At 52.2% G+C, this 16,863-nt stretch overlaps 1 protein-coding gene across 5 annotated transcripts in view; it reads right to left on the reverse strand.

Moving 5' to 3' along the window:
• Nucleotides 1–1,965: 1,965 nt before the first annotated feature.
• SH3PXD2A (SH3 and PX domains 2A) overlaps nucleotides 1,966–16,863 on the reverse strand; it is a 258,939-nt gene continuing 244,041 nt past the window's right edge. For all 5 annotated transcript variants that reach the window (XM_054436530.2, XM_054436528.2, XM_054436529.2 and 2 more), the window contains 2 exons: nucleotides 13,712–13,831; nucleotides 1,966–11,699 (listed from right to left, as the gene is read on the reverse strand). In XM_054436530.2, coding sequence (XP_054292505.1) covers nucleotides 9,726–11,699; nucleotides 13,712–13,831 — 2,094 coding nt within the window. In that variant the 3' untranslated portion in view covers nucleotides 1,966–9,725. The remainder of the gene's footprint in view (nucleotides 11,700–13,711; nucleotides 13,832–16,863) is intronic.

Below are 16,863 nucleotides of genomic sequence, written 5' to 3' on the forward strand. Positions count from 1 at the left end.
CTCTGTGTGGCATGCTCCTCTGTGTGGCAGGCAGGGCATGGGTTTTAGTCCTGGCCACTGACCAGCTGTGTGGCCCTGGCCGAGTCGTAGCTCCCTGGAGCCCAGCTTCCACTTCTGTAAAATGGTTGTTTGGGGAGGGAGGGGCAGGCTTTCTGTGTGACTCTCAGGAGTTCTTCCGTGAGGGCTGCTGTGGGGTGGTGTGCCAGGACCTCAGGCTGGGCCTTTATGCTGGCCTTACAGTGGGCGTGTGGGGAAGTCACTGTCCCACTATGGGTCTCCACTACCCAGTCACTGACCCTGTTAGACCCCTTCTGTGGGAGGGAGCGGGGGCTGGCTAGCGGGCCCCCCAGCCAGGGATCCCAGAGGCTGAGGGTTGGGGAGAGGAAGCCATCATCTCATTACCTCTGTCAGTGCAGGGGTGGCTGCTGCTTCCCTTGTGCACTCGGGTCGCTATGATTGTGAATAAAAGTGATTTCGTACCAGCCTGAGGGCGGTGCTGTGCGCAGAGCACTGGGGAAGGAGGGCCAGCGTGTGCATGCACATGTGGGGGCAGGCTGGGGTGTGGAGGGCTGGTGTCCTGGATACTAGGGGAGTCATCAGGAGGTGTGGCCCTTCCCTGAGGGGTAATTGCAGGCCTCTGAGGCTTCAAGGTTGGCTGGGGCAATCAGGGAAGACTCCCTGGAGTCGGGGGCTGGAGCATGACTTGGGGCTAGAATGCCAGGTGAGCCTTGCAAATTGGGAGAGGCCACTGCATCTGTGAGGAGCAGGATGTGGTGGGGAAGGTGCCCTGGGATGGGGCTTCTCCTTAAGGCTGAGCAGGGCTCAAATCTGCCGCTTGTGGGGGGTGCGCAGTACCACCTAGGGGTTAATGGGAGGATGACAAGTGGTCGACTCAGGTCATCAGGGGCTGTGCTTTGAGCTCCCCAGGAACAAGGCTTCCACCTCTCTCCCCAGGCTCAGACCCCCACATCTGGAGGGAGCTCAGCTGTGTTCCCACTGGTGGGTGCAGAGGCCTATACCAAATGGGTGGTGCCACTGAGGAGAAAAGGGAGGCCTCTGGATAGAGTCCTTTAGAGAAGTGTTCTAGATGCGCTAAGTGATCCGAGTGGCGGGGAAGGCTGAGGGGAGAGGGGTGGTGGGGAGGAGGCAGCCAGACTGGCCCCAAGGTCTAGCCACAGTGTTGGAATTGAGCTCATTTGGCAGCACCAGGCCTCAGAGGCACGTGGGATACCTGCCTGCCCATCCTGTTCCCGGGAGGATGCTCAGGCTACCCAGCCTCTGCATGGCCTTGCACAGCCATGGCCTGTTCCTTGCATCATGGCTACCTGGTCCTGCTTACTGGGGTCCAGCAAAAGCAGGAGAGTGTCGGGGGGCCATGCTAAGGAGCCAGCTAGGCCTGCTGGATGTGGGTCCTTGGCCCCAAGATCTGCATCTTTCAAAGCCTTGGCCACTGCCCAGAAAGCCTCCCAAAAGTGGGGAAGAGGCTGGAGGAGCTTGACCACGGTTCTCACCAAGAGTGAGAGCTGGCTCTTGTCTGTAATCCCAGCACTTTGGGAGGCTGAGGCAGGAGGATTGCTTGAGCCCAGGAGCTTGAGGCCAGCCTTGGCAACATAGCAAGAACCTGTCTCTACAAATAATAGAAAAATCATCTGGGCATGGTGGTGCGCCTGCAGTCCAAACTACTCAGGAGGCTGAGGTGGGAGGATCGCTTGAGTCCGGGAGGTCGAGGTTGCAGTGACCTATGATCATGCTACTGCACTCCAGTCTGGGTGACAGGGTGAGACCCTGTTTAAAAAAAAAAAAAAAAAAAAAAGCGAGAGCTTACCTACCTGCCCCCACCCTCCAGTGTCCTTTCTTTCAGAGGGCCCTGGGATCCTGAAGTCCACCTTGCAATTTGGGATAATGAGACATTTGCTATTCAGCTGGATGGGTTTTTTTGGTAGGGAGAATTAAGAGGTGATTCTGTTCGGTTAAAAAGGCCCAAAACTTTATTTAGTTTTCAGGGAAATATAAGATACATGTAAACATAAACAAAATACAAAACAAAACCCAAATCTTACAGTCTAGAAGCATGCCAAGACAGAGCATTTTCTGCAGACCAAAGAGTCCCGTCAAAGTGATAAAGGACACCTGGAAAGTGGCAGGCCAAGGGGCTGGTCCCTTCCCCAAGGGCACTGCATTTTTGTGATGAGATTAAAAACAAACCAACTCCACTATTAAAAATGTTAGAAACATGGAGATAGTTTAGCACCACCATTGATTCTGGAAATATTTCAGCACTCAAATTGACTGCACTGAGTTTGATGTCCTTTCTCCAGTTTCTCTGCTGAGGAGGAAAGAAGGAAAACCTGGAGGAAGGGCTCCTCCTGACCCCACAGAGCCCACTAAGAGCTGGGAGGGGAATTCCATGAGGAATTCTCCAAGGTTCTGGAGCTCCAGAGACGTCCACCAGTCCCTACCCAGCCATGCAGTCCACATGCTCACGCTTCAGGGATTACTGAAGTCTGCCTTGCCTGGGAGTCACTTCCTGCAGACCTCTGAGTACCTGGCCGGGAAACCCATTTCCCATCCTGTGTTTTGGATTTAAAGAAAACCTGTTGCAGATAATGAGTTGTAAATTCAAGGAGGGTGCCTGTTTTGCTGTTCTTTCTCTGCAGTAAACTCTTATGGGGAGTGTGCCTTAGTTATAAGGCACTGCAAAATGGCAGGGTATATCCATGGATGAATGTTCATCACACCCAGTCTAATTCATACCAGGTGGCAGGCTCAGCAAACTGAACCACCACAGGTGTCGGAGATACTTGAGAATGACTGGTACCAACAGGACGACAAAGGAGGTTGCCTTCCTCCCAGATGTGCCCAATGGAGTCTGAACCCTGGTTCTAATTTGTGGAGGTGGGTCTCTACTATATGACCCATTGTGGTCACTGGTCTTTGAGCCATACAACTTGAGAGACTAGCTTTGGATTGGACAGTCAAAGGGAAGTGGGCAAAACCAGCTGAGAACCCGGGAGCTGGATGCATATATTCTGGAATCAGGGCCTGCAAACTCAAAGATTGGTTTGTGGCTGGTGACTTCTCCTCTCTGCTAAGTAAATCAATGACCATTCATTGAGAACTGATGGGGACCCAGCGTGTGGCCCAATGAGTGGCAGTTTTTTCCTAGCCAGCTTCTGTGGCCAAATTTGGAGGATTTTCCAACCTGCTGTGGCTGGACCCTTGTGTGTTAAATCATTAAATTCCCTTTCTACCTGCTCTTTTCTTCCTGAAACACTGAGAACGGACTTCTTCCTTCTTTCTAATCAACAAAGACAAAACTCCAAACCCCTTTTCAGCCTTCACACAATTTTTCTTTCTAGAAGACATCCTCTTCTGGAAGCCTCCTTCCCTAATGAAGGGACAGTAGGCCCCAGCTACCCCAAACATGCACATGCTCTTCTCACCAACGTGCCTCTCACTTGCCTCTGACGTGCTCGAGCCATCCTTTTGTTCTAAATAATTCTTCCTCCCTCCCTCCCTTTTTCTCTTTCACCTCTTGAGGCTCAGCCTATTGGCCAGGATGGAACTGGGAGCAAGGCAGGGACCTTCAGTGCAGGGGACCCCATTCTTTAAGGCCACTGAGTTCTAGGACTGGAGTAGGAGAGGGTGCTGATTGTCAAGGTTAAGTGCAAACTTGAGATTTTAAAAAGACAGGATTGGGGAAGGGGGATTGCATGCTAATCCCAACCTTATAGGCAGGCTGGGATCAAGGCCTTGGAAGGTAGGGCCCTCCACCCAGTCTGTAAGCACCAGTGTGCCCACCTTATGGCCTGGGGACCCAGGTTTGCGGAGGGAAGTTAACAGTGGGGCTGTTTTTCCCCAAAGCTGTGGGTCACTGACCCTGTCTTCGCACTGGCTCTGATCATGCAGCTTGGGAACCACAGAGACATGAGACTGCACCAAACTGGGATGATGATTTAGCCAGAAACTCAGGAAGATCTAGCAGAGCCCTCCACACACTTCCCAGGAAGTGTTCGGTCTGGCCCTGCAGTTGGGACTAATATGCACCTGCAGGTCTTGTTGGGTGCACCATGAGCAAGTTCTCACCCCAACCACCTGACCCACCCTCTGAAACAAGGACGAAAGGGCTGGCAGCTTTTATTATAAGGGGCTTCTCATACCCATGGCATGGCTGAGGGGAGGGAGTCAGCCTGTTCGATGACACATCTGCAGGGGGTGACTTAACTGAACCAACTCAATGTTTCTATACCCAGTGGCATCTCTTTTGCACATCTTCATTTTGGAGCCTGGGATGACTGCCTAGGCTGCTTATGCTAGACCTGTTAATGCCAGTGTGAAATTTCCAACTAAATACTTAATAAAATAATTACAAAAAGAAAAAAAAAGACACATTGCACTCTCCAGCCAGAATAATGTGTGTGAATGACACACACACTTGCTGCCAGAAGCTGTGAGTCCCTTGGGACCTGCCCATTGCCAAGGACTTGTTCAATGGAGACAGCTTGCCTGGTATTTTTTTTTTTCTCTAACCCCATGTTATTTAGTTCAAGTGGGAAGTTACCAACAATTGCATACACAGACACGCACGCGCACACACACACACGCACACATTCTCAACACATGGCCCTCAAAAAAGTGAGGGAATCTTAATTATTTAGCAATGTGGACAGTTCTCTTCCCAGAGAGCTCTGCATTGAGATTCTCAGACTGAATATCTAGATGGATATACGCCAAGGGAGAGACCCGCACAGGGCACAGTCCCATTCTGGGCACAGAGATCTGTGTCTGTGCAGAAATTCACCAAATAGGGGGTTGGAGCAGCAAGCATACAGTACTGGAGGTGGAGGGAACAAGCCACAGGGACGTCCCTGTCACCTTGAGGGGCAGAGCTCTGAGGCTCCAACCCAGAGGAAACTTCCCATTCTGTTGCTTTCTCTACTGGTGCTGAGGAAGGAGGCCAGATTGGTACCTGTTGTGGGAAGTTCTGTCTGCAGAGAAACTTGAATACACCCCCGACTCTTCCCAGAGCAGAATTTGTACGGACTGTCTGGGTGTGGAGCCCAGGCAGGGCTCACTCCTCAGGCCGAAGTCGCTGAGATGAATGGGCAGCCCAGGCTCAGCCCCAGGCCCTGCTGCAGGCTTGTGGGAATTGGTGTCTCACCAGGGTGTGCGTGGCTCAAGGTTCTCACATCCCCCAAAAAGATCTGGTGACTTCTAGGCTTCCTGCCTAGAAACTGAACTGAGGGCACCCAGTTTTAGAAAGATTCAAACATACACCAGAAGGATCATAGCCCAAACATCAGGACACTGGGGTGAGAGAGGGCTGCTGGGAGTCATTTTTAGGCCAGGTCTCTCTGAGCAGCTGGCTGCACTACAACAGAAATCAAAACAAGGAACAGCTCCCGAGGGCCTGCTTCTGCTCCAGGGACTGGGGCCCAGAGGTCAAGGGCCCCATGCCTGAATCCCTTTCTTCTGGGTGGATCTGGCACGGACCCCTATCATCTTCCCAAGGAAGGGGGAGAGGAGAACACTACAAGATCAAACTCCACCAACCCACCCACCTGTTCCACAGCTAGGATTCCTTCAGCACCCCTCTCCCTGCCTCTTGCTCTCTGAGTGCCACTGGTATTCCCTCCATTGTCCCCAACGAGCCCTGGCATCCATCTTGGTAATATTGCACTTTTCCTGTCTCTCAGATTGTTTCCATTTTTGATTGAGAATGCAAGGTATTTGGAGGGGTAGGGGAAGTGAGTAACCTTAAAGAAATAATATATTAGTTAAATACAGTAACAGGAAAAATAGGGGTTATTTTATCTTTTTCCCCTTATTAAAAACAAAAACTACCAAACCAAGGTCTAAACTTAAATAGTCCTACACCTATTCTGCAAACACTAGTAATAGGAAAATAATGCCTGACTGAAATTCCCTTGTCTTTTTTCCTTAGATGATAAAAGTTGTAACATGCCTTGCTGAGGAAAGCAATGGATATAAATGCCTGTAAAATATGCTGCTCTAACATCTGAAAGTGATTAAAGTGATTCTATATAATGCCTTCGTCAAGATGGAAAATCAAGGAGGAAGAAAGAGAAACCTTTGGGGCCAGGCTTGGGGTAGACGGGGCTGAGGCCTGGCAAGACAGCTCGTCTACAGTCACTGGACATAGGGGAAACCCACAGGGCGTGGGGCACACCTGCTGCTCGGGGTTGCCCCTTTCCAGCTCTCTCTCGCTGCCCCCAAAGTCCCATGGCCTGGTGAGAATAGCGAGGAGGAGAGGGGCAACACAGCCAGGCCTGCTGTCACAAAGAGGGATGAGGTGGGGGAAGATGACATTTTTTCCCCTTGAAATAAAAGAAAAAGGTCTTGAAACGGAAAGGAAAACAAAGCACCAAATGCTGCATCTTCGGGCATTATATGAACCTCAATAATGACCTCAGAAGGGCTCATTATGGTTAAAGTTGCAGTATACAGCAATACAGTGTCATTTCACATTTTCAATCACAACTCATGGGAAACTAGGTTTGGACACTGCGGAGATTTTGTTTTTCTTTTTCCTTTTTTAGTTCGATCTGGTTTTCCTCCAGATGGGTCAGAGCCCTAGGCCCCCCCCACCGCCTGCTGCCGGCAGTATCCTTCAGCATCACAAAGCAGCTCAGTAGCTCAAGGGAAAGGCCCTCTCGCCCTGGCTAGGGCTAGGAGTCCAGGCGCACAAGGCCTGGTACCCCCGGCCATGTCGGGGAAGGACTGGCATGCACCCTTCTTGCTTCAAGTATTAATATTCTCTTTGGGTTTGCAGGGTTTGTGCTGTGAGTTAGGGGGTGAGGGGGCGAGGTGCAAAGACTGGGGCATGGCAATCCCTGTTCACTGCCCAAATCTACATGCTGTCACCAGATGGCAGCATTCCCCACTTTTCCTGGATGCCTGAGCAACTCCCAGCCATCCTTGGGGCTGGATGTCACAATGTAAACATGACCACACAATAAACTATAATGGCGGTGAGGAGGAGCACGGGATTAATGTAGTGGGGAGATCTGCCATTAATTAGCTGTGGGATTTTTGGAAAAGTTGTTTCCTGTCCTTGGGCTGCAGTAACAGGAAGGGATGGGATAGAGACCTCTGAGGTCTTTTTCAGTCCTGCCTTTTAATGACTCTATCACTTACAGCACTGGGGATCAAGGAGAGGGGGGTCCTTGGAGGGGGGGCCGGGAGAATGTGGGGGGCAGTGCAGGTGGTGGGGAAGGGCAGGAAAGGCAGGCTCTGGGGAGCACTGTGGTCCAGTCCAACTGAGATGCTCTGTGCTTGGCAGACACGCTCTGCACTCCCTCCTGGCCTGGCTGGCACACTAGTGACTGAATTGGCTCAGTGCAGACATCTGAGGAGCGAGGCTGCAGGGCCCTCCCCCTGGAAGATAGCTACATTGAAGGTTCTTTACCTGACAGTCACTCTACTTTTAAATTTTATTTTAAATAGTCATAAATTACTTTTTTTCTCTTAATAAATATGTGCTGTTTAAAAATGAGAAAAGTATATACTGCATCTTTAAGTAATGCACTTTGCTCTCTGGGTTTTTTCCATTCTATCTTATTTAAAGTGCATTAATTAAAAAATAATGAACCACTTCTTTATCATTATTGTTCAAATAAGTACAAATAATATTAATATGAAGACACTAAACCACTACCATTAGTACTGCAATCTAGCAGATTAACTCAACATCCTGCTCTATTTAATACTGTCCAGCAGAAGAAAATAATTTCAATTTTAAACAAACTCACAAAACAAAAGGAAACAAAACAATCTCACCACAGGCCTTCGACAAAGAACACGAGCCATTTGCTCTAGCTGCCAGGCATCAGTGTATGGCGAGGGACAGGGGCTTAGGGTTGCCCAGGCAAGGCCTCTGGGATGGGGTGTGGTAGGGTAGGGGTGGGGGTGGGTTTTGAAGGCACTGAGACACTGGGTCCCATGCTACCCTGCCTGGGTGGGGAGCAGGGTGAGGGAGGGCCTTTCCTCCTCTACAGAAAACACCAACCCCCAGTCCAGGGACCCTGGCAGCTGAATCGGTGGCTGTGAGGCCCAATCTGTCCGAAATCAAAGGCACGTGTGGAAATCCACTCCCAGCGAAGGGGGAGTCCTTGGGAGAAGCCGGCTGGGCTCCTAGAGGGTCCCCTCTGAAATGTCAACAATTGAAAAACACAACCCAAAGGTGACAGAGGACCTACAGGGAACTTTATTCTTTTGCTTCTGTCTTCACTGGGGCACTGCCCCTCGGGAAGACCAGGTTGGCTCCTGGCACAGGGATCCTCCATCTTCTTGGGCACCTGTGGCATCGCCAGCAGGCCAGAGGGGGCGGCTGGCGGTGTTGGCTCCAGTCTGACCCAAGGGGCCAGCCGGGTCCCCCCTCTGCCCATAGTGGGGACAATGGCTGCTTCTCCACACTTCATACGTAAGGCTTCCAGCCCTGCCCAGCTGGGGAACACACGCAGAATGGCGGTCACCCAGCAGGCTGGGAGCTGCCTTCTCTCCAAAAGTCTGGGTCCTGAACACCCTCCTCCTTCCTGGGGACGGTTTTTGCCCCTCTGAGGTTGTGCAGGAACCAGAAGAACAGTTTCTCTGCTTCACCATGTCTGCAACCCGGGGCTTGCCTAGCCCCAAATTTTTCTGGCAGGCGCCAAGCTCCAGCACAGTCCACACAGTGGAAACCAAATGAAACGACTTTGGCTTGTGGAGGGGGAAGAATGTGAAACAAAAACAAAAGCAAAATCACCCGCCCACAAGATACAACAGAAACCCCATCTACTACCCATCCCCTTCCCATGTGAGGCCGACCACCCAGGCCCCCAAACAACCCCTAAAACAAGACGCAAACCAAAGGCCTGACATATAAGCCCGAAATCAACAAACCTCTCCCGAAACATGCAAAGGAACTGCCCGCCCGGAAATACCCAAAATAGTCTGTGCAGATTAGGAAGAGACCAGTGACTTTGCCCACCCTCTCTGTAAACTCTGGTACTGTGTCCTCCATGGCGTGCCCCGCAGAGAGCGGGCTCTCTTCTCAAGGCCAAGACAGTGACAGTTATGAAAGATGGTCCTTGCTGGCACCTGGGAACTGCTTTTTCTTCAACTAACAGTGACAATGGCCTGGCCCAGAAGCAGGCTTGAGCTCAGAAGACACCCCCAAGCCCCAAAGCCAGTGGTGGCTTCTAATGTACCCACCTATGGTAGGCAGTGGCAATGCCCAGGAAACCAGCACAATTCACAAATACAGCTTAGGACAATATCAGGGCTACCTGGGGTGGCAAGATGCCAGCAATCAAAACCGGGCCAAGCAGGGGCAGGATACTGGAGGCCCCCATGACCATGTCTTTTCCAGATCTGTAGCAAAGGCACAACTGGGATCTCCCACATGGCCTGTCCCAGATGGCATGTAATCCATTGGTGAAGTCCCTACGGTGCACAGGGGATCTCAGCTTTCTTGGCCCTGGGTCTCAGGCCTGGGACTCCCTGGTCCATTCCCTTCCTTACTCAGTGTGGGCACCCCCATCCCCTACCTTCCAGCTGTGGGATGGCTTGGACAGGGGGCATCTTTGAGGTCACCCATTCTGCAGTGTTGAATGTTGTCCACCCCCCACCCCTCCCGTTTTTTCCTTTCCCTTTTGTTCGTCTCACCGCTCATCCAGTGGGCGGCCAGAGAGGCACACTGAGGCTGGAAGAGCCCAGGCCCTCTGCTAGTTCTTTTTCTCAAGGTAGTTGGAAGGCACCCAGCCTTTGAAGGGCTTCACACCATCCAGGATCTGGCAGTACCACCAGCCATTAGGGTTCCTCTCCAGAACCTCCATGGACACTCCCTCCTGGAAGCCTGCTGTCTCCTCATCCCCCTCGTAGTCCGCGATAGAGACGTACACGTCTTTGAGGTTATTGTGGATGAACTGAGACTTCTCAATGGGCTTGGGGCGCACAGGGGACACGGGGATGCCATTGCGCTGGGCGGGCAGCAGGGGTGAGTCTGAACCCTGGCTGGTGGCCCGTTCGGCCAGGCGGCCCTTGGCCTCGGCGGCAGCAGAGCGAGCAGTGCTAAAGGAGGAGTTCCGTCGGACACCTCGGAGGCCATCAGTGGCCGTGAGTGACTCATTCCTCCGCAGGGCGCAGGACAGGTTGTTGTCCTTGGGTGGCGGGGACACAAACACCGACTGGGGCCTGACCGCCACCTGCCGCACTCCATTCCTCATCTTCACCGCTGGAGTGCCTGAGGTCTTGCCAAAGCCCCCGGGAGGTTTGGAGGGGATGGGGGGCGTGGCCTTCTTGCTCTGGTTGACGGTGTTCAGTGCTTGGACGCGCCTCTCGATCTTCTCCAGGCTGTCTGACTTGCCTTCGTTCTGCCTGCCCTTGGCGGGCACTGTGTCCTGCTCTTTGCCAGAGGGGTCAGGTTGCTCGTTCTCATCCAGCACCAAATAGTGGGAAGGGGCCCAGCCCTCCAGCTCCCCAAACCTCACGTACCACCACCCGCTCTCCTGCTTCTCCAGCACCTGCACCTCCACGCCCGCGGGGAAGCTGATCTCTGAGTCCTGGACCTTCTGGTAGGCACTGCATGTCATGTACGAGGTGGCTGGCCCTTCCCATTCCTTCTTGGTGGGACATGGGGGAGTGGTGGCTGGGAGGGTGATGAGGTCAGATGAGCCTCTCCTAGACCCCTCACTGGGAGCCTCAGAGGCCGTCTGCGGGGGCAGCTCCGAATCCTCACTCTTGGAGCCCTTGAGCCCTCCACGGAGCTGGCCCGTGGGTCTCAGCTGGCGCCGTAAAGTGCTGATGTCCATCTTCTCTTGGCTCTGCGACTCTGCTCGATTCAGGAACGGCTTGGGCCGGACCGATGGCTTCGCCCGGGCACAGGAGGTCAGCCCAGCGTTCGCATCAGCATCCTTCTTTGCCCTGACCTTGGGAGTGCCGCGGATGCCTGCGTCCGAAGCAGAGCGGGGCTTCAGGTCACCACTGGTTTTGGACAAGGAAGAGGAGGAGGAGGAAGAGGAGGAGCAGCAAGTGGTGTTGATGGTGATGGATGAGGAAAAGGAGGCTGAGGAGTGGTTCTTCCCCAGTTCTGCCTGGGCATTCTTCTCTGCCTTGAGCTTTAGCAGTGATGATGACTTGGGGGAGCCTGATTTGGGGGAGTTTTTCCTGGCCAGGGACAGCAAAGAGCTGCCTGGGGAGTCGCTGTCCCCGGAGGAGCCTCTGGCTGACAGGGTGTCCTCTGCATATGGCCGGAAGCCCTCATTCTCATAGATGGTCTCCTCTTCCAGGGCCACATCCTCTGAAGACTCACCCACCTTGAAGCGGGCCCGCTGCAGAGAAGAGGCTGGCGAGGGCCGGTGGGGCTGGGCAGGCCGCCTCTCCCCTGAGGCTCTCTCCTCCACGGGCTCCTCGCTTAGCTCAGGCTCTGAGTCAAAGCCGAATGCAGGGATGTCATACTCAGGCTCCTCGTACTTGAGCTTCCGTGGGGAGTCCTGGCTCTCACTGGCCCCCGTAGGGCCCTCCTCAGCCTCCTTGGGCTTGCTGGGGGGTGCTGGTGGGGGCACCTTGGGCCGGGTCAGCGTGCTTGTGCGGCGGCTCAGGTTGGGCTTCTTGCGCTTATCGATGTATGATGCGGGGGCCCAGCCCTCCTTCTCACCGATCTGCACGTACCACCAGCCACCTGAGTTCTTATCAATGACCTGGGGGACGAGTGCAGACAAGCCAGTGAGTTGGGAGGATCTGGAACCCTATGACATCCCAAGGTAGGAGTATCATACTTTGGCTCTGGGATAAATTATCTCCATTTTACAGATAATAGACCAAGCCACTAAGTAAGTGGCCCAAGACCCAACATAGTAAATAATGCACCAGAATTCAATCCTAGGTCTCTATCATCTCATGGTTGGCGGGTTCCCACTTGCCAAGTTCCCTCCCTGGTCCTCCACGTCTGTGTTAACAGCCGGGTTGAGCTGGCCCACTCCGCCTCCCCCTGAACTGCACTGTTCCCAGTCCCTACAATCCTGCCAGTAGACTAAGGACACGTATGAAGAAAACACTGCCCTTCTGCTGCCCCTTCCCTCCTCGTACCCTCGATGTTGCTAGGTCCTCCCTTTGAGGTCCTTGAAAGGGTCTCTAGGGTCAGAAGAGAATGGGAAGATGCAGATAAAGTGACCTGGGAGGTACAGGCCCGAGGCCAGAGCCTCTCTGCAGAGCCTCTCCCCAGGGTCCACCCGCTGTGGCCATTTTACTGGAATCCCACTGAAATCCCGCTCGCTGAAGAGATTTCTTTGGGTTGAATGGTTTCCTGTAGGAAGGGCAGGGGGCTTTCAGTCATTTCCATGTTAGTATAAACTGGTTTAAGGAGCTTCTTCCTTAAATTTTGGAGATCAACCAATGGCCAAAAGTGTGGCTGCTGGTTGTGCTGGGGTCCATTTGGACTGGGGAACATAAAGGGCAGATAATTGGGGATTGTGGGACACTCCTGGAGGAAAAGGTCCTGGGGTGGGGAAGGGGTAGCATGAAAACACTGGCACTATGGGAAGAGGGCCAAGGAGGGAGGGAAAGGTGAAGAATGCAAAGGCAAGAAGAGACCAGTCCTCTGCATCCCCCACCAGAAGAGAAAGATTTTCTCCTTCTTTGGGTCCTACATTCTGTCCTTCACCCTGCCCCAGCTCTGTACCTACAGTTCAAGCACAGGTGGCTCCTGAGCCGGACAGTTCTGCCACATTATGCTCTTTACAGACTCTCCTGGAAACCTCAGCACAGAGAGAATGATTTTTCTTGGAAATTTAGTTCCAAGTTCCAGGCATGTGATTTAAAACATTCACACTGGGAATGTCACCGCTTTAGAGGCAGAGACTGCCCAATGAGTCTGACAGGTTCACTTGTATTAGATGGAGTTAACTTAGTTACTACACAAAGCCACTCAGAGAATTGACTGAGTTACAGCTCTTCTCTGCTGCCGGGAATACCATGCTCAGCCCCAGCCACAAAATAGAGTGGCATGAATGCTGGAAGACATGCTTGGGGGGTGGAGGGGTGTCCCAGGATCTATCACCCCGTTTTGCAGAGAGAAATGCTTAAAGTTGGGGGTGGTGGGTGGGAGAAGTGACTGCATCAAAGGCCAGGGATCATGTGGTGTGGACTTGGCCAGAGCCCAGGTCCCCAGTATCTCAGTCTACCTGTCTGGTCTACATCCTCCTAACAACACTTGCTGATGTGGGTTCTGCAGGATCCTGGCCCTGAGATGTTCCTCGGAGAGAAAGCTTATGGGGTTGGGCAATGCTGCCTATTCTAGACCCCCTGTAGGTGACATTCCAGTGACATCCTTGTATCCTAGGCTCTGGGAAGCCCTGCAATTAAAACAACAAATGGGTTGGATTTTGTTTAACCCACTGTCCTGCAAGCTCATTTGACGAAAGAAGCCCTTTGTTTCAAGGCCCCGCCCCGTCACAAGCTCCGCACATGCTCTGGGAAATGTTGTTGTGAGACAAGCCCTGTGAGCTCAGGGTGGAGCGTGAGAGCTGGGATCTAGCCTAGGCCGTGGCACTGGCCAGCGCCAGGCAGATGCTCATCTTTGTGGGGCTCGTTTCTGTACCTTTCCTGCCTGCCCGCCCCTCAGGAATCTTACTAGCAAGGCCTAAAATGGGAAATGCAGAAGGTCTTCCACCATGATGAGTTAAAACCCTCGGCCTCATGGCCCGAGGCTTACCTCTGCCTTCTGTCCACCCCGAAAGCTGATGCCATCGGAAATGCACGACTGGAATTCGGCAATGGTGTAGTACTCCACCTCAACAGAAGGGGGCTCTGGTGGCTTTGGCAGTTGGAACCCCTAAGGTTAAGGAACACACAGTGGGCAAAACCCGCCTAAATCAGAAGAGTAACTTGGCCAAGGGTTGGTCCCCACTCAGTCCCCAGGGGGTGCGGATGGCCGTTTACACCAGCTGGACAGCAGCTGGCCTGAGTACGTATCTATCATGGGAGTCTCAGGGTATATATCGCCAGGGGACTGCTCTGATGAGGCTTTCTAATAATACTCAGGATTCACGGAAGACTTGTCTGAGCTATGAAAATGCTCACATTACTATTACCATCATCATCATCATCATCATCATCATCATCATCATTATTACTCTGAGATAGGGTCTTGCTTTGGGACCCAGGCTAGAGTGCAGTGGAATAATCAGAGATCACTGCAGCCCCCATCTCCTGGGCTCAAGTGATCCTCCCACCTCAGCCTCCCCAGTAGCTGGGACTACAGGCACACACCACCACACCTGGTTGATTTTTTTTTTTTTTTTGGTAGAAATGGGCTTTCTCAGGATCTGGAAGAATTTGCTAAAAAAAAAAAAAAAAAAAAAAAAGAGAGAGAGAGAAAAAAACTAGAGATAGGGTTTTGCCTGGTCTCAAACTCCTGGGCTCAAGCAATCCTCCTGCCTCTGCCTCCCAAAGTGCTGGGATTACAGGCATAAGCCACTGTGCCCAGCACAAAATGCTCATTATTAATACAGTAATTTCTAATCTTACATCTCTGGAGGTCAAGTTTTCAGATGCCTCAATAGCTGAATCTCAAAATGAAAATTAAAAAGCAGAGAAATCTCCTGTAATCATAGTGCTCTGGGAAGCCCAGGTGGGAGGATTGCTTGAGGCCAGGAGTTTGAGATCAGCCTGGGCAAATAGTGAGACCCCATTTCTACCACACACACACACACACACACACACACACAAAATTAGGTGGACATGGTATTATGCACCTGTGGTCCCAGCTACTTGGGAGGCTGAGGCAGGAAAATAGCGTGAGCCCAGGAGTTCGAGGCTGCAGTGAGCTATGAACAGACCACTGCACTCCAGCCCAAGTGACAGAGTGAGACTCTGTCTCTGAAAAAAAAAAAAAAAGAAAGAAAAAGCAGAGAAATCATTCTAACAAAGCCCTTGCACACTGCCCTGTGGGAGAGGAAGGAAAGCCACTGTCCTGGAGTCTAGGGGTCTAGAGGTGAGGGCTGCAGGTGGGACCTCTGACAGCACAGGCAAGGCAATGGAGCACAGTGGTCTGTAGTCTGGGGTGGGTATGTAAGAAGGCAGTGCGGTTGAGTGAGCAAAGTCTTTGGCTGGTCATCATGACAAGGCCAGATAGGCAGGCAAGCACTAAATAAACTCGCAATATTCTGTGGGCAGGGTAGAACTCATTGGAGATCCTCAATGCTTTTCAGACACTGGCACAGCAGCATCTAAGCATGACATTCAAGGACATTTAGAAGCTGGCTTTGGCCCATGGTTTGTGAGCCTCACCCATTCATTTAACAACTGTTTGTTGTGTGTCTATTGTGTGCCAGACACCGGTCTAAGGCACCGAGCGCCCACTAGGAGCTAATGGACAATCCCCTGCCCTTGTGGATTGTACATTTTTGCTTCAATAATCTTGTCTCTACTCAGCTAAAATGGACTTTGTACTCTGCTATTTATGTCCTCCCTCATGCAAAGGGGTTCAAATAAAGCAATTGGGAAAAAAAGGTGGGAGGGATGAGGAGACGGGAAGAAGTTTGGTGTAGCAGAAAGACCTGGAAAGACCTCAACCTTGGGGCTGGACTCCAATCACAGCAATTTATCAGCTGTGAGGCCCTTGACCTCTCTGAACTTCAGTTCTCTCATCTGTAAAATGGAACTAATACCAGCATCCTGAAGAGGATCCCTGAGATAACATACATCACTTTGGGCCCAGCGAGGGGCATAGGGAGAGCTCAATAAATAGAAGCCAGAGCTCACACTCCTTCTGAACTTCTCTTCTTTCCAGACTTCCTCATCCTTCAAGGCTCTGCGTGTCCTAACCCCACCAGTTGAAACTGAGCTGGGGGAGAGTGAGTGAGGGGTGGGAGGAAGCTGGTTTTGAGGGATTGAGTGAGAATCTGCCACCTTTCCTGGCCCCAGGGCCTGGCTGTGCAGCCGTGCATGTGAGCAGACACAGCCCAGGCTCAGCCCAGGCCACATCTCTGGCCAGGTGGGATGCAGCTGGGCCTAACTGGAAACAGCAGCCCTGCCTCAGAAATCCCCGCATTTGGTAAGTGTGGAAGGAATTACCCCATTCTTGCCAAAATCAAGTCTGCCTGAAAATAATTAGCCATGGCTAGGAGAGATGGTTGAGAGGGAGAATTCAGTGTTTGGGTGTGTAAAACTCAGGAGGAAAAAGAGAAACTCCATTGGGGTCCATGGCCAAGGCAAGGAAGGTCTCATCTCCAGGGATGAAATCTTTAAAAACCATATTTTTATGGAGGGCCTACTCTTCCATAGACTGGTGCCATCTCCCCTAGCCAGGGCTGATGTCACTGACCACAGTAACTCTTGTTGCTAAGCCCAGATGTGACTTCAGAATCCTCCTTAACCCAGTGCACCAGGTAGTACTACCAAGCAGGCAAGAGCTGACATAGGAAATGGAAACCCGTTTGCTAGCCCCCCACGTACATCATCTCATTTCATCCTTACAACAGCCCTAAGAGATGGCTAGTACTGTCCCGTCTGATAAATAAGGGCACTGAAGCTTGTAGTGGGCAACTGGCTTACCTACAGTCTCTCCGCCTCTAAGTGTCAGAAGTGAAATCCGAATCCATGCCTGGCACTTGAAGACCCACTCTTTCCACTACATCCCACTGCGCCTACTAAACAGTTCTTTGTTCCAGGGCTCTCAGCCTGCCACCAGCATCGCAGGCACCCCAAGCCCTGGCCCCTGATGCGTATCTACCTGCCCCAGGGTCTGGACATCAGGAAACCCCACCCACATGAGCCAGGGACCCTGGCAGTGTTAACCTCTTGAAGCTGGGGCATGAGCCAGTCCTTGCAACTCACATTCCTCCCTGGAAGATGTTCACTGAT

Source organism: Pongo pygmaeus, chromosome 8, assembly GCF_028885625.2.
Source record: "Pongo pygmaeus isolate AG05252 chromosome 8, NHGRI_mPonPyg2-v2.0_pri, whole genome shotgun sequence".
Lineage (NCBI taxonomy): Eukaryota > Metazoa > Chordata > Mammalia > Primates > Hominidae > Pongo > Pongo pygmaeus.